The sequence below is a fragment of the Rhipicephalus sanguineus genome, chromosome 8 (assembly GCF_013339695.2).
Source record: "Rhipicephalus sanguineus isolate Rsan-2018 chromosome 8, BIME_Rsan_1.4, whole genome shotgun sequence".
Lineage (NCBI taxonomy): Eukaryota > Metazoa > Arthropoda > Arachnida > Ixodida > Ixodidae > Rhipicephalus > Rhipicephalus sanguineus.
In genome coordinates this window covers 19,183,123-19,210,668 of record NC_051183.1, presented here as the reverse complement: position 1 = coordinate 19,210,668, position 27,546 = coordinate 19,183,123, and the positions used below count along the sequence as shown (strand labels likewise).

The 27,546-nt window shown below is 47.1% G+C and overlaps 1 protein-coding gene across 1 annotated transcript in view; it reads right to left on the bottom strand.

Moving 5' to 3' along the window:
- Positions 1-7,570: 7,570 nt before the first annotated feature.
- LOC119403058 (glutamate-gated chloride channel alpha-like) overlaps positions 7,571-27,546 on the bottom strand; it is a 30,636-nt gene continuing 10,660 nt past the window's right edge. Inside the window, exons 4-5 of the mRNA XM_037670008.1 lie at positions 13,068-13,297; positions 7,571-7,711 (exon numbers count right to left, since the gene is read on the bottom strand). Coding sequence (XP_037525936.1) covers positions 7,571-7,711; positions 13,068-13,297 — 371 coding nt within the window. The remainder of the gene's footprint in view (positions 7,712-13,067; positions 13,298-27,546) is intronic.

Genomic DNA, 27,546 nt, shown 5'->3' with positions numbered 1-27,546 from the left:
GGAGTGGTTCCCCGTAGACGAGCTCTGCTGGTGTAGCGTGGATGTCGGGCTTGAAGGTGGCGCGAAGACCGAGGATGACGGCTGGGATGGCCTCGAGCCAGGTTGTGTCCGGGTGGCACATAATGGCTGCTTTGAACTGTCGGTGGAAACGCTCAATCATTCCGTTGGCATAGGGGTGGTAACTGGTGGTCCTCAAGCGTTCGAAACCGATGGTCAGCCCGAGGAGCCTGAAAAGGTGCGACTTGAACTGTCGTCCTTGGTCGGTGGTTACGCGGCGGGGGGCGCCGAAACGAGCAATCCAGCCGGTGAAGAAGGCCGAGGCGACGTCTTCCGTGGTGATTCCTTCGAGGGGCCATGCCTCGGGCCATCGAGTGTACCGATCGATGGCGGTGAGGCAGTAGCGATAGGGTCCAGCAGGGTGAAAGGGTCCTATGATGTCGAGGTGGACGTGCTCAAACCGACCGGAGGGCTGAGGGAATGTTCCGAGTGGTGACGTGACATGCCTGGTGACTTTAGCGCGTTGCCATTGAATGCAGGAGCGCGCCCAGGTGCGACAATCCCGCTGCATGGAGGGCCAGACATAGCGGTCAGCCACGAGGCGTGTAGACGCGAGTATGCCTGGATGGCTGAGGTTGTGGAGCTGGTTGAAAAGCCCACGGCGATGGGACAGGGGCACATAGGGCCTGCTTCGTCCAGTCGACATGTCGCAACAGATTGTGGTTGTCGACCCTGGAATGGGGACTTGTTGCAACTGTAGTGAGGACCTGCCCTGGAGAAGTTCCTGCAGTTCGGCGTCCGTAGTCTGAGCCTCGGCGAGGACGTCCGCTGTTATGTGCGCAGAACTGATGGCTGCTACACGAGAAAGCGCGTCGGCGACCACGTTGTCTTTCCCGCTTACATGTTGGATGTCGGTGGTGAACTGCGCAATGAACGAGAGTTGGTTCTGCTGTACAGGCGGGAGTTTGTCGCAACGTTGAGAGAAGGCGAAGAGGGCCGTTATCGGGCCGTTATCGGCCCGATATTTTCTATCCTCACCATTTATCCATCCTCACCATGTAAAGCATGAATAACAGCGGGGACAAAGGACATCCCTGTCTCAGCCCCTTGCTAATTTCAACGCTGTCCTTGCTACTTATTCCTTTCCATTCCATACAAACTGTATTTTCTCGGTATATTTCCCTCAAAAGCTGTATACAGTCGTCTCCTATGCCCACTTCTTTCAATATATCCCACAAAATTTCCTGATTAACGTTGTCATACGCCCCGGTGATATGTAGACAAGCTACGTATAAGGGCCTGTTTTCTATTTTCGATATTTCTATACACTGGGTAAGAACAAACAGATTATCGTCTAACCGCCTGTCGATTCGAAATCCATTCTGAAGTTCTCCCAAAATATCATTTTGTTCTACCCACGCTTCTATTTTTAATTTTACTGCCTGCATCGCCAACCTGTATAGCACCGATGTAATGGTTAGCCGTCTATACGAGCGAATGTTATCCTTTTCTCCCCTGCCTTTATAGATTAATTCTACTTTTTCGCCAACTTTCTGGTATTTCCCTCTCCTGTAAGCACTTTTCTACGGCTTTCAGTAGTGCTTCTTTGGTGTTATGTCCGAGTTCGTTAATGAGGCTGACGGGAACCCCATCTAAGCCCGGAGTAGTGCGCTTAGGAATTTTTCCTTCGGCCTTCTTCCAATTGAAATTCTCTAGTACTACATCTTCGTCAGTTGCACTCCTTTGCGTACTTTTACTCACCGGGGAAATCCCCTGGGTGACCTTTTTAAACGAATCGGCTGTTATCTTTCGGATATAACCTAGCGCTTCATGCCCTTCCAATTGATTTCCTCCTTCATCTACCAAACGTTGTTGCATTGTGACAGACTTCCTACCTAGCGCTTTTAGGTGGCTCCCAAATATCCTAGGCGCGGACTACTTCTTTTCGCGAATCACCTAGTCTCGCGCACACGAGACTAGGTGCGTCATCTCGCGCTTCTTCATGCGCCTACGCTCTGCGGTCACTTCTCCATCCCATTGTCAGGTGGCGTTACAAGTTCTTGCTACTTAGAGTTACTCTATGGCATACAGAGTAGGGGTGTGCAAATATTCGAGTTTCGAATTCGAATCGAATATTACCAAATCAAATATTTCGATTCGACTTTCGAATAGCTAGTATTCGAAGTTTCGAATAATTCAAAATGGCGAATATCTAAAACGCGACAAAGCCCGTTGGTGCAAATTGGTTAGGGTGGAGTGATTAAAGTAATGCTAACGGCGTTACAGTAAGCATTTCGTTAAAACTTTCATCGATATCCTGGTTCTAAATCGAGTACATGTTTATTTTAAAGGGTATTCTGTTATTGGCGCGTGTCAAAGAAAAAAAAAGAAAGACGAGGAAACTGTCAAGCCCTTCACAACTTCGCTTCCGAAACGAAATCACGGACTTCTTGCGTTGTTCGGTCGCGTATTTATTATTATTTATTTGACAATACTGCTAACTACTATTGGAGTCGTTGCAGAGTGGGGTTACATTGATGAGTAACACGTAGAACTTTTCCAAGGTAAACAATAGTATAAAATGAAGACAATATACGGCAAAGAACAAACAACTCGCTACGCAAAACAGCAGTGCAAAGTGTATAATGACAAGATCAAGCAAAGACAGACAACTCGCTCAAGCAAAAATGTAAGGCAAAAGGCATGACATACAAAGGAATGAACTTTACATAATCAACTGGCAAGCAATGAGTGTAACATGTCGCAAGCACCGCAAGCGTCGTAAGACGTCCCGACTTTGGCCCGCGAAACCTGTCATTGGCTTCAGACGTGAAAATTTTTTCACGCTGTGCACTCGCCACTGCTGCACCTCACCACTCGTTCATTAACTTCGATCAAAACACTGCTGTCAACGGGTGCCCGAAAAATTTCGGGCCCGGAGCACTCATGACGATGCAGCTACACATTACCATTTTTCTTTCTTTCAATTTTCAATAATTTTTTTGTATTCGATATCCGATTCGATATTCGATATTTTCGGCCACTATTCGGCACTATTCGATTCGAATTCGATTCGAGGTGAAATTTCGCTATTCGCACACCCCTAATACAGTCATCTCTGCTAATACCTGAAATAGTAATACGTGGTATGTTCCAAGCTTTCGTTATGAATATAACCAGCAATCATTACAGCATAACCTGCCACACATTTTAAATAAGTATCAAGGTATAAAGAGTTCGTCACCGGTGGAACTTCACATGCATTTTGTAAACTGTTATGACCAACAGTCGGTGGCGACGCGCTGACCCTGAGAATGGGCGAGCAATGCGTCCTCACACTGCTAGAACACCTGCATCCATCGCAGGTGTTCGGACTCGGTACGCGAAGCGACCGACAAAGGAAGAGTCTCGACCTCAAAGTCGGGGACGGCAAAGCCGGAGACAATGGGCCACCTGGGCTTGGAGTGGTGTGCCGTTGGACAGGAGTCGCCGCAAACCCTTTTCTGCCCTTCGGGGAATAGTCCGAGAAACAAGCCTGATGAACCTGTTGCCCTTCTACCCCCACAGGCATGCCGTCGACCGCCGGACCCTTGCTGATTCAAGAGTGCAACCACCCCTCAGCGACAGTGAAATGGACTATGCCATGGTGAGTGGTGTCGTGCGTGTGATTGGTGGTCATAAAGGAGGAAGAGCCAGCTGAGGGGTTAAAACGACGGGGCTAAGTGAGAAATGGGGCTCTGAGCCCTCGGTAACAGGCTCATCCAATTCGCTCGTCGCTAAAATCTGACCTTGTCACGATGCAAATTGAGTGTACAAAAAGTGCCAGTAAACTTGTTATTGTTTTCCCATCTTGCTAGCATCAGTTCCTCAACCCGGAGACTCGACTACGCTACCAAACGGAGTCCGGGTACGACGCTGCCCTATCGTAGCAACGACCTGGTTGCCGAGGAGGGACGGAACTAAATACTGGTCGCAACAACTGGTTGCATCGGTGGGATGGATCCAAATACCCGGTCGCAACAAAACATGGAAAGATCGAGCGTATTTTTTATCGCTTTTCATGGTCATTTATCAGAGCCAATTGTGTTGCTTTCTTGAAACCCTTGCATATATTTCTTCTCAAGAAGCGAATATGTTTTCTCTTAGTCTTTATGTTATATCGGTGTTGTGAATATATGTAAATAATTAATTTATTTGAGTGTCTAACAATGTTACTTTTTTTCATGCAACCACGATGTATGCCTTATAACGGACCAAGGACCCAGTCGAGCTATTTTTCCAACAGCTTTTAGTCAATCGTATCTCCCATAACCCTTGTATTTCTGGAAATAAGTCTACTGTATTGTATTGTATTGTATTGCATTTTATGGTATAGGGAGCATATGCAGTAACTCAATCGCGCACGGAGAGGTAGCAGAGCCCTCGCAGTCCACCGACCATTATGAATCGACTATTCATATTGGTAATTAATGCTTACTATACACTTGAGGTTCTCGTTCAGGGGTAACAAAGCGCACCCTACGGTCTCATACTAAAGTGCTTGCAAAAGGAACGCCCCCGTGCCCTATGGCAAATTGAACGAGCTCTTTACCGATATCACGTTAAAATGTGGTACTTTACACGTGGCTCATATCATTGCGCACATTATTTCCGGACGGTGCTCCCAGCGATATTAATTTCTATCAAAAGCTATAAATTAAACAATTGTTTTTTTACTTTGAAAATACTCTGACAACTGTTATCAGTGTAGCATTTGAGTAGTAAAAGGTTGATGTTGAATTGGTGTCTTCAAATTTTAGGATTTCTGGCACCTAGCCTAAGATATTGTGTTGTATTTAAAATGTTTGTAACACAGCATATCATATTGTTTTCTCCCACAAACTCAACCAGTTTTATTATTGTTAGTTCAGTGGTTTTCTCAACAGCATACTTCTACGTTTATATTATACTTTAATCTGAGATGGTTATTTGGTAACGCAATGGCAATATTCGCTGGGTGCATATGGCAAAAGATACCACAGAAACCGCTCGAATTCGCAGAAAACTCAGGCTTTCAAACGCATATACAATATACATCAAGCAATATGCCTGGATACACGTTTCCGGCCCTGTAAAAAACGTTGCCGGTCAATAGAGCAGTTTTTTCTTGAGCGTTCAATATTCGAGGGGAGGGAGCAACTTCTTAATCGAAATATCATTTTAATAGAACAGGCAATCGATTAACAAAGACGAAGTATCACATTTACCACTTCGTGGCAAAGAAATAACGTCGAACCAACACAGGTGCCATTTGCTGGCGCTTCCAAGGATGACAAAAATTGGGGGCCGCTTAAGCTTCGCCTTTAAGCGTTGAACGCGATAGCAATACCCTGCCCCTAGTGCGCACTTCGAACCCTACGAATGTTTAACAGAATGCGCACACTAAGGTTTGTGCGCCTTATATAATGGGTAGCAAGCATGCTTTGAGTGAGTGAGTAAAAACTTTATTGAACATGTCCGGCGTCATTGAGCGGGGTGGGGCTTCAAGCACCCCGGCCTAGGTGATGGCCTCGAGTCCTTGGACCCGGGCAGCATCCTGGGCGTGCCGGACGGCCCACAGTTGATCGGAAATGTCGTGGCTGAGCAGAGCCGCCTCCCATCGCGCCTCGCTCTTCGAGACTGCCATGTCTACCGGGTTCGTAGGGGACTCCTGCTCGCTACCGGTGCACATACACAGCATGTGCTGCAGCGTCGCTCTGGCTCCGCACGCTTTACACGCGTCGGACGTATAAATGTCTGGGTAGCAGAGGCGAAGGATCACCGGATTCGGGTACGTGTGTGTCTGTAGTTGTCTCCAAGCAACCTGCTGTTTCTTGTTTAGTTTGGCGTAGGGTGGTGGATATTTGCATCTGTTCAGTCTGTAGTGTTGTGTGATGTCTCTGAAAGTGGTCATGCGATCCCCCCACGTCCATTCCCGCATCGCTGTCGAAGTGTGCGAGACATCGGGACTGTCGGCAGGCGTCGCAGCTCATCGTGTAAGTCCTCGAGCCGCGGCGTGGGCAGTCGGGTTGCCCGCAAGCGGAGGGTCCGTGTGGGTAGGGGTCAATATGAGGAAACTGTCGTTTTTGCGGCAAATGTTGACTTCGTGAATTTGGAGAATGCGGGCCGCTTCGCGGGAGATCCGGCCGCTGGCGTAGTTGCGTATCGCCGCCTGCGAGTCGCCTATTATCACCTCGGCGTCCGTGGTTGCTATCGCGAGGGCTGTGGCAGTTTCTTCGGCCGCCTCCGTCTCTTCCGTGCCTATTGTAGCGCTCGTGACGCAAGTTCCTACGTGATCCGTGATCGCGACCGCGAAGCCGCGGTGGCACTCGTAACGGGCCGCGTCCACGTAAACAGTGTCTTTGCTGTTGCCGAATTTCTTTTCAAGGTCTTGGGCGCGCCTGTTGCGCCGACCGATGTGATGTGTCGGGTGCATGTTCTTAGGCAACGGCAGAATGACGATGCGCTCGCGAATACGTCTGGGTATACCGACTTTTCGCCGCGCTGCGTATGGTAGTTGATGCCCAGTGTCTCGAGGATGTGTCGGCCGGTTCTGGTCTTCGCCAGATGTTCGTACTGGGCGATGTTGTGTGCTTCGATTATCTCGTCTAGAGTATTGTGTAACCCCAGCTCGAGAAATTTTTCCGTGCTAGTATTGACCGGTAATCCAATTGCGCGTTTGTACGCCTTGCGGATGAGACGATCCAGTTTGGCGCGTTCAGTCGCCTGCCACTTGAGGTAGTTACTTTCAGTGCAGCTCCAAGCAGAGGCGTGGCTGTGTTGTAGAACACCTGCTTGCCATGCAGACGGCCTCATTTCGATTCTCACTCAGATAACATTTTTATTATTTATTTTATTTGCAACTTTTTCAATTTTTCGGTCACGGACAAGATGATGATTTTTCGTTCAGAATCAAGGGCGCCGACACCGACGCCGACGGCGGAATTTCTGCGATACGAGCTCTTTACCGCTATCGCGTTAAAATGTGGTACTTTACACATGGCTCATACCATTGCGCACATTATTTCCGGACAGTGCTCCCAGCGATATTATTATCTATCAAAAGCTATAAATTAAACAATTGCTTTTGTACTTTGAAAATACTCTGAGAGATGTTATCAGTGTAGCATTAGAGTAGTAAAGTTGACGTTGAAGTGTCTTCAAATTTTAAGATTTTTGGCACCTATCCTGAGATATTGAGTTGTATTTAAATTGTTTGTAATAAAGGATATCATATTGTTTTATCCCAGAAACTCAACCAGTTTTATTATTGTAGTGCAGTGGATTTTTTAAACAACATACTTCTAAGTTTATATTATACCTTAATCTGAGATGGTTATTTGGTAACAGTTACTTGCTGACACCACATAAACCTTACATTATTTTTAGCTCGTTTCTTTCATCAAGAAGAAGGCCATACAATTTCACCTCTACGAACTTGCATGTATCCGCATCCCCAGCCTTAAAGGGCAAGCTTCTGCTCTGAACAGCAGGATAATTGGTACTACCGATATTCACTACAGACACAACAATGAAGTCGACATATTAATTTGTTTTATTTGCGCTTGCCACGTTGATCACGCGCCTGTCTCTCATTTTCCTTGCTTCTCTTCAGTTCGATGTTATGACTCACCGCAAAGACAACCAGCACTGCGAAGACAAACGCCAGACACGAGAACATCCAGACATCGACGCCCTGCATAGCGTAAAAAAGCACAAGGTTGCTTCAGCGACTGAAAGTATATAGACGCCTGAAGCGTAGAAGCACAGTCGATGTGGCAACAGAGAACGAAGCAGCTGAACTCGGTGACAAACTAACTCTAGTCCAAGAAAAGACCCTCTACCCGACACTATTCTTGGACTTGTGTGATTGCAGCCCTGTGCCACATTTACGCTGAAGAATAAATTGCGTCAATAGTATACTCCTGGACAATTTCCACACTAAGGACTTGCTTGAGAAACACCCTTCTTTTGCACCCTCACAAGTGTTCGTGATGATGATCCTATTAGCATCCCATTTGTAATGACGTGACAACCACTATTCACCTAATATATGTTCATTACAATCATCCATTACTCTGCCCATTAAAGTCTAGCGTCCTGGCTATGTCCTTATACCCGGTGATTGCCGTACACTACGACATAACCACTGGGATTAGTGGCGGGAAGTCACGGAAACTGCGAGTACAGTCGGGTACAATTTAAGAAAAAAATCCACAGCATATCCACGGGGTGAATGATGATGAGTGGGGCGAAGCTCCGGAGGAAATCATCGGTAAACCGTGAATACTCCGAGCGAAAGTGAAAGCGCGCCAACAGCGAGCGGATTTTATTACAACGGTCCCCCTAGCGTACGTCGCCGCACTAAATCGAACGATTGCCTTCCACCAATGACATGCGCCATATGTGAATCTTCCGTGAATTCTGATCAACGACGTGAGATCGGGCGCGTTTATACTAAAGGGTCGATGAGAGTCGTGGCGACTTGCAGCTCACTTTAATTTTACATGTACGCTGTGAACCTTTATTGTTTAATGACGCACAGGAAAAATCTCACACAGGCACTACCTTGGAGGTCAAAATCCAGTGCCTATATATACGGGGTGGTCAGTGAACGGTTGTGCAGCGCGAGCAGTCGGTTTTTTCAATCAAGAAACTCGCTAGCAGACGCTGTCTGCGTCGGCGTCGCGAGGCGAGAGAGGGGGGGGGGGACTTTACCGATCGGCGTTCGCCCATTGCCAATCCACCTCGCCCGTTGCCGATCGGGCGAGGTGGCTACATACTACTACAACAGAGGAGGGAACAGTGCTGGGCAGTATCGAAGATACATGTATCTTAGATACCATCTTAGATACTCTATGGGTATCTTGTATCTGTATCGCGATACGTCTCGCAAGACGAGTATCTGTATCTGTATTTTCGATACATTCAATAATGCATCGTGTATCTTAAGATACAAGATACTGCTATAGAAACAACACCGAGCGAAACAATTAACGGTGGCTGAACTACGCTTCTCAAGCTGATACTGCTGCTACTAAGCTACTTGAATAAAACTAACGACAGTGACATTCTTTCATATATATGCCAGAGTTCTCCAGCGAGGGCAGGCGATGAGGTCAGCGCGTCCCTATTGGTGGAGCACGGTCACGGGGTGGCGCTCGCGCGATCTCGACAAAAACAAGCCCGCGAACGTCTACGAGCAGTCGAACTTCGCTTTCTCGAATTTTTTTCTTTTTACTTGTGTCGGTACCATGACACTTCCTCGTAAACACTGTACTGTTCTACATACTCTAACGCGTGCGGCACCTTTTGCAAAAATTCTGATGCTCCTATAGTGTCGTGTTACCGAAGTTTCCCTTGCGTGGTGCTTCGTTACGAAGTCTGAAGAATGCAAGAATGGGGTTTCTTTGCGTCTTGCGGCTTTCACACGAAAACGATTTTAAAAATCTCGTGGATGCAAGCTAGACTTACATACGATGAGATTGACTTATATGCAAATGAGATTCTAAAAACTGTCGCTCCACCGGTGCTGATGCTAGATGCCGTAGAACAAGCACTTACGTAACATAAGATTTCTTGGCGTACTGTATCTTTGTTCTTGCTGCTCAATTATTCAAGAGGTTATTTTGATCACAGTTTGATGGTCAGCATCAGTGCTATTTTTTCTGTCCTTCGTTTGCATCCCATTTAAAGAAAGCCCGCGAAACATGACCACGTGATTGCCCTCGTGCGCTGCCGTACTGCAGCGCTCTCAAACCCGCTTCGATCAAAACAACCAGTGCGTGGACCATGGCGAAATGACCGGCTGCAGTCTTATGCATCGGCTTCACAGTACGTCAACATTTCTGAGGACCGCACACGGCAAGGAAACGCCGTCGTCCTCGATGTGCTGACCGTTCGCGCGCCTGTTGTTTTGCTCGAAGCACGTTTGAGAGTGCTGAAGTAGGATAGGGCACGATCGGCGCAGTCACGTGGTTTCATTTGATATTTCGTGCGCTTTCTTTCAAAATTGGAAAAAAAAAATCACCACGCAGCATGTACGTCGCCACCAAAAATAGGACCGGTCATTTTGGAATGCCCTCTACGACGTCACGGCACCCACATGGTCCTAAATGAATATTAAAAGTCATATTTGACCTCAGTTAATCGCAACTGACCTTAGTTAATCAACCAATTAAGCGCAATATAAAACATATTATAAGGAGCGCCACATAACGGTAAACCATACTACATTGGTTTCATTCAGTCGCGGTTAAAGGGACACTAAAGAAAAACAATGAGTCGGTTTAGATTGATAAATTGTACTTTCAGAACTATAATGTCGTTAACTTCACCATCATAGGTGTATTAATAAAGGAGAAAATGAAGTTCAAAGTTTCATTTTTAAATTTCGCGCCATAATCTCCACGCGTGACGTCACGAATTTCAAAGCGTACTTACCGTATTTTGGCGCCATTGGCTCAACATAGCTTCCTCAAACTTGGTATGGTTACGCTATGGCCCCCTCAGAAGACAGTGTACTTAATTTTTACCATTTAGGAACAGCGCAAAGGCCCTAGTAGGCGCCGTCAAAAAATGTGACGTCATTGCGAATGATGCAGGAACTCCAAGGTGGCGTCGCTAGCCACATTTTGTTTCTTGCGCGTTTTCTCGCTTACCAAGCGTCTTCTCGCAGCAAGCATGGTGTTTTTGGTATCGTGAAAGAGTACTTTACTAATACGAGAAAAATCGTTTTGGTCTTTAGTGTCCATTTAACCACTGTTTTACATATTTTGTTCTATAGTTACGTGAAACGACCTGTAAACGTATTCACTGTGACTGATACGGAACCGCCTTGCTATTTGACTAAGATATATTAGTTTTCTTTTTTGAGGTCACCGTAAAGTTTTTCACTGTTGCAGTCGGAGCCATAAGTGGCGATAGCAGTGGTATCCTGCAACGCTTTGTGCCACTACAATACACCTGAGACAATTCTCGACGGCACTAGTTCTCTCGGAGAAGGAATTTCAAAAGATTGCGCGTTTATGAATATGTTGCTAACGAATGCTTTACGCCAGCAGATAAGTAAAATATAGAAATCGTTCCCGTTTTAAGCCCTGAATGGAAACATGATGCGTCACGAAAAAATATCGCTACCAGCGTTGTTGCTGCATTTCAGGTGATCCGGTATTGCGAAAACGGTAATACGCTTACGGACAAGGTAGAACTCCACAGCGGTATTTGCGCCATCGTGCGGAGGCTTCTTATTGACGTTCTCGTATTCAGATGGCAACCCGCTAGCTCGTCGGCAAGTAGAGAAGCGGCACCCATTAATTACGAAAGTGTCAAACAAAAACACTTGACAGCGCAGCGTATAAAGAGCTTTCATGTTAAGCTGAGTTGTTTCGGAATGAAACTAATATATCTTGAGCAAGTAAGATAGAAATCTGGTTACACAAAGAGATATTTTTTCAAAATTAAACAAAGTTGGTCGCAGTTAAGAAAGTTCCGATTAAAGATTTTTGTTCATAAGCGTTTCCTGCTTATATCGATATATAAGAGCAAATTTGCAAATGTATCGAAGTATCTTAAGATACAATTGGGAAGTATCGTATCGGATACAATTATTGCGGCAGTATCTTGTATCTGTATCTCAAGTACTTCTTGCCTGAGTATCTTGTATCGTATCGCGATACAATTTCAAAGTATCTTTGCCCAGCCCTGGGAGGGAACGACCCACACCCTAAGGAGCTTCGCCCCTAAAAAAGATCTGCTCTGCTTAGAGTAGAGCCATCGGTGTCCCTCTCACAAAGAACTTCTATAAGTGATGCATCCAATAGCGCTTACCCATTTTCGTGACGTCACGCATATCTCGAGAGCTTCAGGTATAGTTGACTTTGCCATAAAGAGACCCATTTTCGTCGCTGGCTTTTGGTCGGAAACATGAAGGCCCGGTAAACTTGTCAGTGATCCTGACATCGCTGCTCAACCAAACGAAAGGTTTTGGAGAGTAGCGACGTACCTTTAGCCATTAATATGTGTGATATTTACATTAGCCAAGAAAAAAACGCTTACGGTTTTCGAGGGAAAACCAGCTTGCACGACTGTCTTTCACAGGTGACTGGCCAGCACGCTACGATACTGTGGGCGGAGCTAACGTTCTTCTAGGACCTTATCGCTGTTTACAAACACAGGTCATGGATGGCTTCCGGTTTTGTCCACCGAAGTCGCATACTAGTATTGGCGCAGTAGAAAAGCCTTGGCGACTAGCTCGCAGAATATAAGCACTTTCCTCTATGTTTTTAGCAAAATATCTCAAATAAATATTGTTGTACTTTTCCTTTTCCCCATTATAAGCTCCCCAGATAGCAAGCAAGCACGCTCCGCATGCTCCAGACGAGGTCTTACCCCTCTAGGGGCTTTCTGAGCGTGCTTCATCCAGATAACGATCCACTTTGCCCAGATTGGGGTGAATTTTGCTCTTTGAGTCACATGCTCTGGCATTGTGCTGCGTTACAGGATTTTAAAAGACAAGAAGACTGGACGACGGCAATCACAGACCCCAGACAAGACGTCCAGCTTCAGGCTGTTCAGACGGCCCGTGAACGAGCGAATGGCATAGCCTCTCTGTTCCGACATGGGACTAGCCAACGGCTGGGTGGGGACCTAACTAGTTGGCCGGCTGCCTCGCCTCTCAGGACCACAATAAAGTTGTTTGTCTGTCTGTTTGTCTAAGCTATACACACGGTTACAAGAGGTACTCTTGAATTTTACGCACTATCCTTTCATCCGAAGACGTAAAAATAGATTTTCCGTACTTTGAGACAACTGAAAAAAAAAAATGGTTTCCGCTCTGCTGTTAGAGAATAAATGAAATAGCCGGACGTTTATTGGGGTAGAACGCTTGCTGCTACTACCGCAATCTTGAAACCCTCTTGAGCTTGGACACAGCCTTTCACCTACAGCACAACACTGGACGTGGTAAAACACCTTACGCTCTACCATATATATCTCGCACTAACAGAACAAGAAGCACTCTCAAAGGAATCATAACGTTTCTTACGCCTTACCGTGGGTCCAGTGCACGGGGGCAACGTCCGTCGAAGCTGACTGATCTGGGCGCAGAGAGCGAGCAGCAGCATGCAGCAGAGACTTAGACGTTCGCCCAGACCACGTAGCCATAGACCCAACCAGGAGAGCGCCACCAGAAGGCCGCTGGGAGCGTACGTTTGCAGTAGCTGCGCTCGGAGGCGTCGCGTAAGCTGCAGGCGGAGTCCTAGACCCCCCTCAACCTTGGGAACTGCGAGTGCAGGTATATACCATGTACGTACAGATGTAGCGTCAGCCATGCAGAAGCAGGGTCATGTGATTGACAGCGCGTCTTCTAATTGGTTCATGTGTTACGAATTAGATGACGAGCGCACGTCGTTTACATTTATTTATTTATTTGTTTATTTATTAAACGCGAAGCATTTCTTAGCGAAACTCAGCTACTTTGGGCGTTTCTATCTATCTATCTATCTATCTATCTATCTATCTATCTATCTATCTATCTATCTATCTATCTATCTATCTATCTATCTATCTATCTATCTATCTATCTATCTATCTATCTATCTATCTATCTATCTATCTATCTATCTATCTATCTATCTATCTATCTATCTATCTATCTATCTATCTATCTATCTATCTATCTATCTATCTATCTATCTATCTATCTATCTATCTATCTATCTATGTCTGGGCGCTAACCTGGTCATCTTCATAACTTGTAATATACCAAAATTGGCATAGCAGGGGATCAGTGTATGACGAACAAGATTCACTGGCCATGACATGAATAACGCAAAATACCTGTCGCGTACGTCATTAAACCCTTTCTCTCAGTCACGTGTGGCACGTACCCGCATACTAGAGCTCATTTTATGCGGGTATGTGCCACAGGTCATACAAAGTCTCAACCAACACAGTAACCGCTAACACACATTGACACACAAGGAAATTGATAATAATAATAATTGTTGGGGCAGAAGTGTAGAAGTGTGGGTTTTATTTCCTAAAACCACGATATGATTGAGAGGCGCCGTAGCGAAGGGCTCCGGAATTTTGACCATCTGGTATTCTTTAACGTGCACACCAAGGTCGTACAGTACTCGGGCATCTAGCAATTTTCCTCCATTGAAATACGACCGCCGCGCCCGGGAACGAACCCGCGACCTTAGAGTTAGCAGCCGAGCCCCGTAGCCGCTATACCACAGCGGCTAACGCAGGAAAGTGACGAAGCTGAAGACAGAACACCTCTGGAAGACGCTCAACTACCATGCACTCGATCACGTGGTCCGCAACGTGGACCACGTTGATTACGCAAAAACCGGGGTCAATGCTTCCTACAATAAACTTGCCGAGAGAACCAGGCCTTCCATCATTATCGGTGACTTCAACATGATTTATCAAGACCCCGAAACGCCTGGTCTTTATACTGCGTGAAAGGTGGCTTGAATGTGGACAGGGCATCAAACGACCTCGCTGCCACGTATAGGACAGAGGTGTCATGGATCATTTCATCGTAAGAGGCGTCCAGGATTTCCACCAGCTGTCCTATGCCTGGTACTTCACTACACTTAGACTCGTCGTAGCCGCTATCACGAACGCTTCCGATTAGCAAGTCCGGTCCAACTGCTGGTGCTCACTGATCACGGTGATGATGACCTTGTTCAAGAACTGTCAAGAACCGCTCCTACACATACACACGGGTTCGTGAAACGTGCGTGCGTTCTCCGTCATAACGGGCAAATATAAGCATAACAACTTTAACGCAGCTGTAATAACTGCAATTGCGACTGTAATGTACGTGCAGTGCGCCTGCGCGTGCCACTCGCTTGTGTGTATATCTAGGGGAACTTTCATGAATGAAGCTTAGTTGTGAGTAACGCCTGTCCTGTGCATTTGTGTTCCTTTTTTGGCCTGTTCGGATTCGCGCTGTCCGGTATTGAAGAATATAAGCACTACATATCAGCTTACCGCGTCTGGTGTTGGTAAGACCCATGTTGCTGTTGGCATCGTTACGCAACTGTAAACAACTGGTTATATAATACATATGCGACTCTTCAACGTATGAGTGTGTGTATACCACTTCCACATTTCTCTAGCGTCATTCCGTAACGTTTCGCTCAAAGTGAAAAATTACGCCACAGTCACCATCCCGCGCATGCTTCGCATAACATCGATTCCCACGGCACGTAGGATCTTCCGAATTTTTTTTTTGAATTTTGCATAATATAGCACCGTTGGGTCTATTGCAGAAGTGCGGATCATACATCGCACATCAGTATACGGACAAAAAGTCACGAAATGGCAATTCACGTACAGCCAGTGGTAAAGAATTCAAGTGTTCAATTGTCAAGGGAGAAACACTGAGTTTTGACATGTCGGTTGTAGTTTGAGATGTTAAAAGATTTAGTGAGTGTTACGAGCATGGGAAGGATCAAGGGACTTAATACATTTGTTTAAACAGTTGAGACATATCGAGTTAATCCGACAGTGCAGAAGCTTTGAACTTTCTATGTGGGCGATGGGTTGACCACGGGATAAGGTTAAGACTACAAAGGCTAGAGTGTCATACGTCATGTGCGTGAATGTCTCGCATGTAAACAACGCGCTCAGGCGCTTTGCTTATTTCTATAGCACTCACAATGAAAAATTCGTGAACAGGGGCTGTGCTTGACCGACGTTTCGAAAAGCGAACTTGTGTTCTTCAAGGCTGCAACTTCGAAGAAGACAAAGAAGACAAGTGGACTTGTCTTCTTTAAGTTGCAGCCTTGAAGAAGACTAGTACAGGTATACATAACAGGTATATGCCCCTGATGTAGTGACCGCGCAGCCGCACTTACACACGTGACTTAACAATGTACAGAGCGGCCAGCCCATGCATTATCTAGCTTGGTGTGTTCACAACAAACACTCACAATCTGGTCTTGCGAGGCCCGGCTTTCCGAGCTGGCACTGGGGAGCCAACTGGTGACCCGAGAGACCAGGCCCGGCAAGCCGCCGCGGCCGGTGGGGCTGTACAATAGGGCTCCACCCGGGATTAACCACGGACTCTCGTTATGAAATAACGTTCATTCTCTCTCCGCTTGTCAAAACGTCGGCTCCAGCAAACCCCCTGTTTACGAATTTCTGCATCGCAAGTATAGTGAACTAGAATCAACTCTAGTTCTTCTTGGTGGCTCGGGAGGAAAAGGAAAAATGCACCTAATTTCTGTCTGCCTTTAGGCGACACGGCGCAGTGCCTTATAGGGGTGGGTAAGGGGGGATAAAAGAAAAATAGAAAGAAATAGGGAAGGAAGTGATCGGAAGTCGACAGGCACGACGAAGAGAGAAGAGGACAGGAAAGATTGGGGAGACGGTCACAGGGGTTCAGGGACGGGACAACGATTCAGCCAGGGGCACGATGCACGTCGGTGACGAGCCGGCGAAGGCCCCGCCGATGAGAGGCGCACGGCATGGCGGTCGAGGCAGCCGTCACAGAGGGTCGACGGCGAGAGACACGAGCGCGTCCTGAACGAGCGAGTGGGGCATCGCGGGCGACACGTCCGTCTCGCGTGAAATCCTCCGATCAATGAGAATCACAAGTTTCCATCTTCCCCCTGCTCGCCGTGTGGCGAGAGAAAGCGAACGGCACGCGTTGACTATGGAAACGCTCTTTCTGCGATGAACGCTGAACTACCAGCTCGCGAGGAACAAGAACGCGCCCTCGCCCGCGAGAGACAACGCCGACGTATGCAGCGTCTGCTAGCGCATTTCTTGAAAAAAAAAAATCACAGCATATCCACCGAGTGAATGATGGTGAGTGGGCGAAGCTGCGGAGGTTCATCGGTAAACCGTGAATCTTCCGTGAATTCTGCCCAGTACATCATCACCGACGTGAGATCGGGCGCGTTTATACTAAAGGTTCGATGAGTTATGACGACTTGCAGCTCACTTTAATTTTACATGTACGCTGTGAATTTTCATTGTGTAGAAAACCATTGCTTTAGAAAACATCTGGCGTCTTTCGTTAAGCAGCTGGCGTCTTTTCGTTTTGCTTTAGAAACATCTGGCGTTCTTTCGTTTTGCTTTTAGAAAACATCTGGTGTCTTTCGTTGGTTTATTTCATCAATCAACGGTGTTTTGAACAAAATTTGTATTGCTTAATTACGCTCATGAGAAATCTCACCAGGCACTACCTTGGAGGTAAACAATGGCTGCTAATGGGAATGAGAGACAGAAGAAGTCGGCTTTTAGCTAACACTTACACTTCTACTTCTACTAACGTTTCCTACTGGAACATGCCAATGGCTGCTAATGGGGAATGAGAGACAGAAGAATTCGGCTTTCAGTTAACGCGCACGCTGCGAATTTTTTATTGTTCAACAGCGCACAGGAAAAATCTCCCACCGGCACCACCTTGGAGGTCATGATCTGGTACTAGCGTTACGAATGGTTACGCACTGCTACTACTACTACGAGGGACGAACGGGTGCCACCTTAAGGAGCTTCGCCCCTAAAAACCGACTGCTCGCGCTGCGCAAGCGTTCACCGTAGGGTGCCTTGATGCGCGTTTTGTCCGCTGCGCCCACATCAAGACACACCAGTTCGCCGGCCATTCCGTATATACAGGCACTGGATCTTGACCTGCAATGTATTGCCGGTGAGAAATTTCTCTTGAGCGTAGTAGAACAGTAAGGATTCGCAGTGTGCACGTTAACAAAAAGCGGACTGCGGGTCTCTGTGTCTAATTTCTCTTCTCTCTCTCATTACCAATTAGCAGTGATTTTGCTGTGAGAAACACCAGCGCACATTGCATGCTTCGCCCCTCCACAGGTTATTTGTCACGTTAGTGGAGCTGAAACACCCTTCCTTACTTGCTTCGTCCCTCCACAAAGATTTTTAACACGAAATTATTTTATGCCGGGGTCCACCAAGACTTCAGTGACGTATATCCGTCACGGAAATGACGTCGAAAAAATTTACACGATCAGATGCCAAAGAAAAAATGGTTGATCCCTCTGTCATAAGAATCGGTATAACACGAAAGTGAAGCGTGTCGTCACAGAAGTAGTTGATTGCTTTAATGCGTTCGTATGGCAGAGCTTGTATAATGTCTATTGTTGTTTGGCAGATGTAGCACCGCCTGAGGTGGACGCACTAACGTTAGCGCCTAGTGGCACATCTCCGTAGCGACGACTAACGCCCATGATCATGATTTAATCCTTGCGGTAGCTGTAGTTCTTAACATATACGTGGACACCGCATAGGGTGAATCCCGTGCAAAGACGGCATCAACAAGCACATAAGAAACACTGATACTCGATATGTACTCCTCCAAAGCGTCGTGAAACGCGAACAGAAACGCTACGCGCGTTATGTCTTCCCTCTAGCCCGGCAATTAATTCTCACAGGGCGAGCGGGGAACGTGGTGCGACAGCCAGGCGAGCGTCGGAGAGGTATTTTTCGATTTGGATGGATGCTATGAGCGAGGCTTGAGCTAAAGCCACTACCTCGCGGTGTGTTAAAAGAAAATACACTTCTATTGGAAACGCGCCGAATGGAACGGTCGCAACAACGGCGCCGTTTTTTGAGGGGCGAAGCTCCTTAAGGCGGCACCCGTTCGTCCCTCGTAGTCGTAGTAGTGCGTAACCAGTCGTAACGCTAGTACCAGATCTTGACCTCCAAGGTGGTGCCAGTGGGAGATTTTTCCTGCGCGTTGTTGAACAATAAAAAATTCGCAGCGTGCGCGTTAACTAAAAGCCGAATTCTACTGTCTCTCATTCCCCATTAGCAGCCATTGGCATGTTCCAGTAGGAAACGTTAGTAGAAGTAGAAGTGTAAGTGTTAGCTAAAAGCCGACTTCTTCTGTCTCTCATTCCCATTAGCAGCCATTGTTTACCTCCAAGATAGTGCCTGGTGAGATTTCTCCTGTGCGTGATTAAACAATAAAAATATTGTTCAAAACGCCGTTGATTGATGAAATAAACCAACGAAAGACGCCAGATGTTTTCTAAAAGCAAAACGAAAGAACGCCAGATGTTTCTAAAGCAAAACGAAAAGACGCCAGCTGCTTAACGAAAGACGCCAGATGTTTTCTAAAGCAATGGTTTTCTAAACTATGAAAATTCACAGCGTACATGTAAAATTAAAGTGAGCTGCAAGTCGTCATAACACATCGAACCTTTAGTATAAACGCGCCCGATCTCACGTCGGTGATGATGTACTGGGCAGAATTCACGGAAGATTCACGGTTTACCGATGAACCTCCGCAGCTTCGCCCACTCATCATCATTCACTCCGTGGATATGCTGTGATTTTTTTTGTTTTTAGAGCCTGGTGGCACACATGTCACCACCCCGTTATAAAGGGGACGCTCATGGTATCCATCCATGCAAGAGCACTGTGAGAGGAAAGTGTGAAAGATAAAAAGCGCGTTCATGTAGCTTCCGTTATGTGTTATGTGTTTGGCGGTAGCTCGGCAATAAAGAAAAAAGAAAGTTTGGCGGTAGCTCAGCGGGCTAACCGCCCGCCAGCCATCGTCGCGGTCCGAGAGGTCATGGGTTCGACTCCTGTCAACGGAACGTTTTTCTGATAGTTTTTTTTTCTTTGCCATTTGATGGCGTTTATTTTGACGTATTTCCGTGCTGGAAATACGTCATGAAAATCTTCGTGGACCCCAGCCTAAAACACTTTTTTGTTAAAAAAGTTCCATCAACGGGCATCGAACCCACGATCGCTCGGTCCGCAACAACAGATGCCGGGCACGCTATCCACTGCGCCACGGTCATGGACTCTATAGGCTTTACAAACGCGCCTTACAAACGCGCTTTACAAACGCGCTTTACAAACGCGCCTACCCCTCTCCCGGTCGGCGGGATGGTGTTGCCCTCTGGTAGCGGTAAAGTAACTCGTCGTTACTGTGGCCTCCGCGATTAGCACATCCAATGTGTTACACGTCCGTCCCATTCGGCACGTTTTCAATGGAAGTTCAATCATGGCCTCCGAGATTAGCCGCCGGCGCGCCGTTGCTACGGCCGTCCCATTCGGCGCGTTGCCCAGCGGAGAAGCGTAATTTTGTCGCCTCCTGAAGGCGCCGCGAGATGGCGATGTTTCCCCAAGGCTCGCTAGAAGGCGCTGCAGCGCTAGCAGACGCTAGACGGCGCTGCAGCGGTGGCGAGCTCAGCACTGGCTACTGCTAGAGGACGTACGTGTTTTTCGTGGGCTCCGGAATGACAGCGTCAGATAAGTGCTTTTTTTTTTGCAATATTCGAGCTTGTTTCTTTAGTTAAGCCACTAGATTGCAGCTTAATAGAGCTTACAACTTTGTGCTGTTGGTACAAAGTGGTGTGACAGTCGCTTCGGGTGTTTTTTTTTTTTTAATATTTGTTTTTTTGGCCACCACGTGGCTGAAAGGTGCACAGGTGCTTTGAAGTGTAACATACTTGCGGAGTTTTGTGATATCATTTGGCTTTAAGTGTATCTAATCTGCCGCGTGAATGCTCTATAGCCATGGTCAAAAAGGCCGTAAAGTGTTCAGGATGCAGAATGGGGCGGAAAATAGAGGTTTGTGAGGATGAGACGACAGAGAGAGCTGACGCCAAGTGTAAGCAATGCGAGTTAGAGGCGAAGATGGAAATAATGATGGCCGCCCAGAATGAGCTCAAGGTGAGAATCTCCGAGCTGGAGAAAGCGGTAGCGACAGAGCGGGAAAAAACGATGGCTATGGCGGAAAGGCTTAAGTCAGCCGAGGAGGGATTGGCAAAGGTAGCCATGCCAGCAAATGTAGCCATGCCAGCAAATGTAGCCACGGGGAACAGGGAAGCAGGCGACAGCGGGAAAAATGGGGCATCGACCCCCACAGTGGTAGGCGCGAAGGGGGAAACAGGTTTGGAAAAGGCAGGTGCAAGGGACACGGGACCCACCTTCCGCGAAGTAGTCTTGGGAACGGGAGGGGACAAAACAACAGCAGTAGCACGCGCTAGTAACAGGTGCAGTGGCCAGGTGCGGGAGAGTCCACCAGAAAAGTCGGATCACGTGATAATCGCCGGGGACTCGAACTTAGCTACATGCGCAGAAGCAGTCAAGGAAAGGGTGAGAGGCGACAAACGAGTTTTAATAGGAAAGTTCCCGGGCCATAGGCTGGGATCAGTGATGAGACAAGCTAACGCAAAACTCGCAGCTAAGTCTAATGGACGTAACCTCGTGATAATCGCAGGAGGTCTAAACGACGTCTTGAGTAACGAATCAGCCGAACTAGCGACCACATTGGCGAAAGGGGTCGATGACATGCGCGCCATTTCCCCTCAGGTGCAGATAGTGGTATGCACAATACCGGAGGTACCGGTGCGTGACGGCAACCTGCAAAGAGCGGTTGTCGACGCAAACAAAGAGATATGGCAGATGAGTAGAGAGAAAGGCATCGAGGTAGTGGAAATAAACAGAGAGGTGCACAGGTGGGGTGGTTTTCGAAGAGACGGAATACACTTCGATAGGAGGCTTGGCCATGAGGTGGGTTGGCGTCTTGCAGGACGCGCAGTAGCTTTTTTGGGGGGCACGCGGGCCCTTCGGTGCCCATGGTAGCTTGTAATGAGGAAAACAACCAGGGGGACTCTTTGACAGGTAGTATAGCGAAAAAACAGAGAAAAGGTAAAAGAAGGGAGAAGGCGCGTGTTGCAATTAGTTACATTAACATGCAGGGTGGCAGAAAAAAGGCAAAATGGTTAGAGATTGAGGGACAGTTAAACAAGGAACAGATAGGTGTTTATGCGGTTACAGAAACACACCTTAGAGACTTGGAAGAGCCACCACATATTGAAAATTATGTTTGGGAAGGATGTAACAGGATCACATCAGAAAGGAGAGGTGGGGGGGTTGGAATGCTAATTCATAGCAGAACAAAATGGGAGAGAGTGAAACAAACGTGTTCAGAGCACATGTGGGTTTCGGGCACAGTAGGTGGAAAGAAAACGTGGCTAGGTGTAGCTTACTTGTGGACAGGCAATAACTGCAGAGAAAAGAATCTGGAGATAGTGAAATGCATAAGCACCGATATTAAAGAATTTGGTCATGATGCCGAGATAATCCTTCTAGGGGACATGAACGCTCACATTCATGACCTTGACGGATATTCAGACACCAATGGCAAGTTATTGCTAGATCTCTGCGAGCAACATAGTCTTGAGATAGTTAACGTGGGGCCTAAGTGTGAGGGGCAGATCACGTGGGAAGTCAGAAACAGGCAATCGAGCATTGATTACTGTCTCATGACAGAAGGAATATATGACAAACTTAGAGAGATGAGAATAGACGAAGAAGGCATTAACAGCTTGGGTAGTGATCATAAACGCATAATATTACAAATGGGATATAAAACTGAAAATAAGAACATAGAATCAAAGTTTGGCAGCTCGTATCTAAATGACAAACAAATAACAAATATAGCCGCAAGAGTCGAGGAAAAAGTAGACGAACTACCAGGCAAAGACTGAAGGTATAGTGAGCTGCTACATGTAATCACGAAAGAAATGGAAATAGAGAAGAAAACTATTTGTTGGAAAGGAAAGAAAAAGCCAAAAAGTTGGTGGAACAAAGAAATCCGGGAAGCGATCGAGATGCGACGTCAGGCATCACGGGAGCACAGACAGGCAAAAAAGGAGAAGCGGCCACAGGACGAAGTCAACCAAATATGGGAAATATATTTAGAGCAAAAATCCATTGTGCAGAAATTAGTCGAGGCAAAATTAAAGGTGAAAGTGAACGCTGGATGACAGAGATTCGCGAAAAGAAGAAGGCCGCGCCTAGGATATTTTGGAGCCACCTAAAAGCGCTGGGTAGGAAGTCTGTCACAATGCAACAACATATGGTAGATGAAGGAGGAAATAAATTGGAAGGATATGAAGCGCTAGGTTACATCCGAAAGATAACAGCCGATTCGTTTAAAAAGGTCCCCCAGGGGATTCCCCCGGTGAGTAAAAGTACGCAAAGGAGTGCAACCGACGAAGATGTAGTACTAGAGAATTTCAATTGGAAGAAGGCCGAAGGAAAAATTCCTAAGCGCACTACTCCGGGCTTAGATGGGGTTCCCGTCAGCCTCATTAACGAACTCGGACATAACACTAAAGAAGCACTGCTGAAAGCCGTAGAAAAGTGCTTACAGGAGAGGGAAATACCAGACAGTTGGAGAAAAAGTAGAATGAACTTAATCTATAAAGGCAAGGGAGAAAAGGATAACATTCGCTCGTATAGACCGCTAACAATTACACCGGTGCTATACAGGTTGGCGATGCAGGCAGTAAAATTAAAAATAGAAGCGTGGGTAGAACAAAATGATATTTTGGGAGAACTTCAGAATGGATTTCGAATCGACAGGCGGTTAGACGATAATCTGTTTGTTCTTACCCAGTGTATAGAAATATCTAAAATAGAAAACAGGCCCTTATACGTAGCTTATCTAGATATCACCGGGGCGTATGACAACGTTATTCAGGAAATTTTGTGGGATATATTGAAGGAAGTGGGCATAGGTGACGACTGTGTACAGCTTTTGAGGGAAATATACCGAGGAAATACAGTTTGTATAGAATGGGAAGGAATAAGTAGCAAGGACAGCGTTGAAATTAGCAAGGGGCTGAGACAGGGATGCCCTTTGTCCCCGCTGTTATTCATGCTGTACATGGCGAGGATGGAAAAAGCGCTAGAAGGTAGCAACATTGGATTTAATTTGTCACACAGGCAGGTCGGAGCGATGGTTGAGCAGAAGCTTCCAGGTCTATTTTATGCTGATGATATTGTCTTATTTGCGGACAGTCAAGATGATATACAGCGACTGGCAGATATATGCGGAAGGGAGTGTGAGGCTCTAGGACTAGGTTTTAGTGCAACAAAATGTGGATTGATGGTATTCAATGATCACGGAGACCATACGGTATTAATACAGGGCCAAAAAATACCGAGGGTAAGCGAGTACAAGTACCTCGGAGTATGGGTAAATGAGGGGGATAGATATATGGAGGTACAAGAGAAAGCATCGGTAGCAAAGGGAAAGAGGAATGCTGCAATTATGAAGCACAGAGCTTTATGGGGATACAATAGGTACGAGGTGCTTCGAGGGCTGTGGAAGGGTGTGATGGTTCCGGGGCTTACATTTGGGAACTCAGTGGTGTGCATGAAGTCAGAGGTGCAATCAGGAATGGATGTAAATCAAAGGACGGTGGGCCGCCTCGCGTTGGGCGCTCACGGGAAGACGACAAATGAGGCGGTAAAGGGTGATATGGGATGGACAGGCTTTGAAGTGAGGGAAGCGCAGAGCAAAATGAGATTCGAAGAGAGGCTGAGGAAAATGAAGGAGAGTAGATGGGCAGAGAAGGTTTTCAGGTATTTGTATAGAAAAAGCGTTGACACGCAGTGGAGAAAAAGAACCAGGAGGCTCACCAGTAAATATACGGCTGGCAGTGCGGGCGATATGGCAACAAGGAGCATTAAGCGGAAGGTCAGAGAGGCGGAGAGGACTTATTGGATGACAGCGATGGAAAAGAAGCCGGCTCTGAGTAACTACCGAAAAGGAAAAAACGAAATAAGGAGGGAAAGGTTTTATGATAATTCAAGGGGAAGCGCTTTACTGTTTGAAGCAAGGTCGGGCTGCCTTAGAACGCGTAGTTATAAAGCGAGATTTAGTAACGAAGAAGAACAATGTACATGCTGCGGGGGAACTAAGGAAACGATGGAACATGTACTGATTGAATGTGGCGATATTCACCCAGGTATACGTGTGGGCACGAGTCTACGTGAAGCCTTGGGTTTTAGGGACAACAATGGAAAGCTGAACACGTCCGCGATAGAAATAAGTAAGAGACGGTTAGAGTATTGGTGGCAGAAAAGTAGAGATAAAGAACAAAAATAAATAATGGCGGAAAAATAAGGTCATTCTGCCTTAAGAGGCAGAGAGATGGACCGTGAATTTATATTTTTTGGTAGAATAACATAGAGTTAATCAATGTAGATAAGGTATTAGGCCAACATGAAACAAGGAAGCTTTTTTTTTTTCTTTTTTCTTCGAGCCTGGTGGCAGACATGTCACCGCCCCGTCTTAAAGGGGACGCTCATAGCATCCATCCATCCATCCATCGTGCGGCGCTCGTTTGGCTTGTCTGCTTGGCACAGCGTGCGATTTCAGTCAAAACATCAACCGTGTTGGCACGTAGCACGCAGTAAACGTTCATCTACGCCTTGCTGCAGCTACAAAGAAGTTCAGGTACGTTATTAAAAAGTTACTCCTTGCTTTTGCATGCAACTTTAGTGGCCGTTTAAAAGCCGATTTGGGCAACAGAGGCTGCTACCGCGGAATATTTCATCTAGGTTGAATGCAAGCTTGCCGAACGGCGTTTTCCAAGTTGTCGCGAAATATGACAACACGCAGGTATGCATTTTAGATGCGAAGCAACTTATAGCGGAGTTCAATCCGGTGGTGGTGGTGGTGGTGCTGGTGGTGTGCGGCGTGACCACCCTTACTGCGCATGCGCATACCCTCTCCACACGCCTCCTCTCCACTCACCATCTCCCCTTTCCCTCTCTACTCACCCTGTCCCCTTCCCCCTGTCCCCCTTCCTCTCCCCTCCCCTCCCTCCCCTACCCCTCTCCACTTCCCCTCTCCCCTACCCCTCTCCACCCGTCCTCTGAAACGCGGGCTAGACATGCTGAAATTCTCTCCTGCACAACGCCGCGATGAGCGCCAGCGCATGCGCGTCCCCTCCCCCCCTCTTTCCTCTCTTACGCTGCGCCCTCTCGCACGCCTGTCGACCGCGTTCCCCGCTCGCCCTGTGAGAATTAACGGCCAGGCAAGAGGGAAGACAAGACGCGCGTAGCGTTCCCCTTCGCGTTCCACGACGCGAGGTCGGTAGCATGCCCAACGAACGCCAACTGAACGCGATCGTGCAAGTGCTCCGGCTTCGCATCGCCTCATCGTCCCCTTTAGAGGGAAATGGTGTAATTTTTTAAATAATTTCCACGAACTACGAAAGTACTGGGGCAGCTACATTACAGCATAACTCTCTCTTGCTCAAACACCATAAGTGCTAGTATGCTACCGCGCTAGAAGACATAGTTTGTCTCTCGCACTTCAAGCGAAATTCTTACGGCGAAGATGTTATAGTATATAGCTTAACACCCAAAATTTGAACATTTTGAGGGACTGCAGGTAATTTGCTATATGGTCAAAAAATGTTTGTACATGCTGTGTACAAATTGCTGCTCACCTTTATTATGTGTTACTGCGAAGGGCAGTTTTTTTTTTTTTTTTGCTTTCACAAATGGTTATGCATTGCAAAATGTCTTATTTCATATACTAACATAGGTATGTTATTTTTCAGTGAAGCGGCCACCATCAACCATAGCAGGGTTCGTGGCGAGAGCAGTTGAGGAACAGAAAATATGCAGCTTCTGCCCTTCTATAGTCAGATAAGTCCGGCCCTTCGCTGATGGGGCTTATTAGCCTGCAATAAAGGGGAGGGCTAAATTTCCCAAAGCCGGAATTTTTCACTGTCGTTGCGACCGTTAAGAACGCTGTTGACATAGCCCTGCCGCATATAAAAAAGAGCAACGTGCGTCAACAGCTGGCTAAACTGCTGTTCCCTCGACTGGAGAAATGCACCATTTTCATTTGTCCATCAATGATGACCACGCGACGAGCACAGTATCTGTTGTGTTTGATAAGTTCATAAGGCCGCTATTAACTCACGCGGGCGGCACGACTGCTCGAGCAGCCTACCGCAGAAAGCTTGCTTGCAAGTCACTTCACAGAAAAGTGCTCAGAGTTTCAGTTGTGTTTGTTTTTGTATATGCTGAAAAGCAAAGCTCTGGCTCTTGTGTTTGTAAATAAAGTGTCTTGTATCCTCGAGTGATTTCGTCTGCCCCCCACCCCCTCCCCCATCCAGGCTGTGGCTTTGGTGCATCAAACACCTTTCTTGCTTGTCCAGCACGTACACTAAAGAGGTTACTACGTTCACCTCAATTCCATACATAATGTCAAAAACCTTATGCATTGCAGGCTGTTATGCACAGCTCTACCCAGAACACTGTATTAAGGTCGCCTCATGTCCCTCACTCACCGGTCGCCTCACAGTACAACACGCGAGGCGACCGATCACCGCTCGTGTCTATTCCGTGTGTGTTTTTTGCTACAAACCGTCCCCGAGAGAAAATTACCAGCGCGTAGCAAAACGTAACGTATGGCATCAGCGAACGGTCTTGTGGCGATGTGCCTCTCCCCGCAGTCCTAAGTATGCGTCAGAATTGAAGTGGCAATAGCACCAGTAAGCGACATTTTACCTTTAGTCGGCGCATATGTGGGTTGCAATTTTCTATTACGCGTCGCACAGAGGCTGCGATTGCCGAGCTTTCGCCCTCCGCGCGGGCCTGCGTCGGGGCATGGCCTCGGCGCACCGCCGGCTAATCTCGGAGGCCATGGTTTGGGGAAGCGGGCCATGGGGAGCGCGCGCCGCGGTGCGGCGGCGGGAGTCGTTA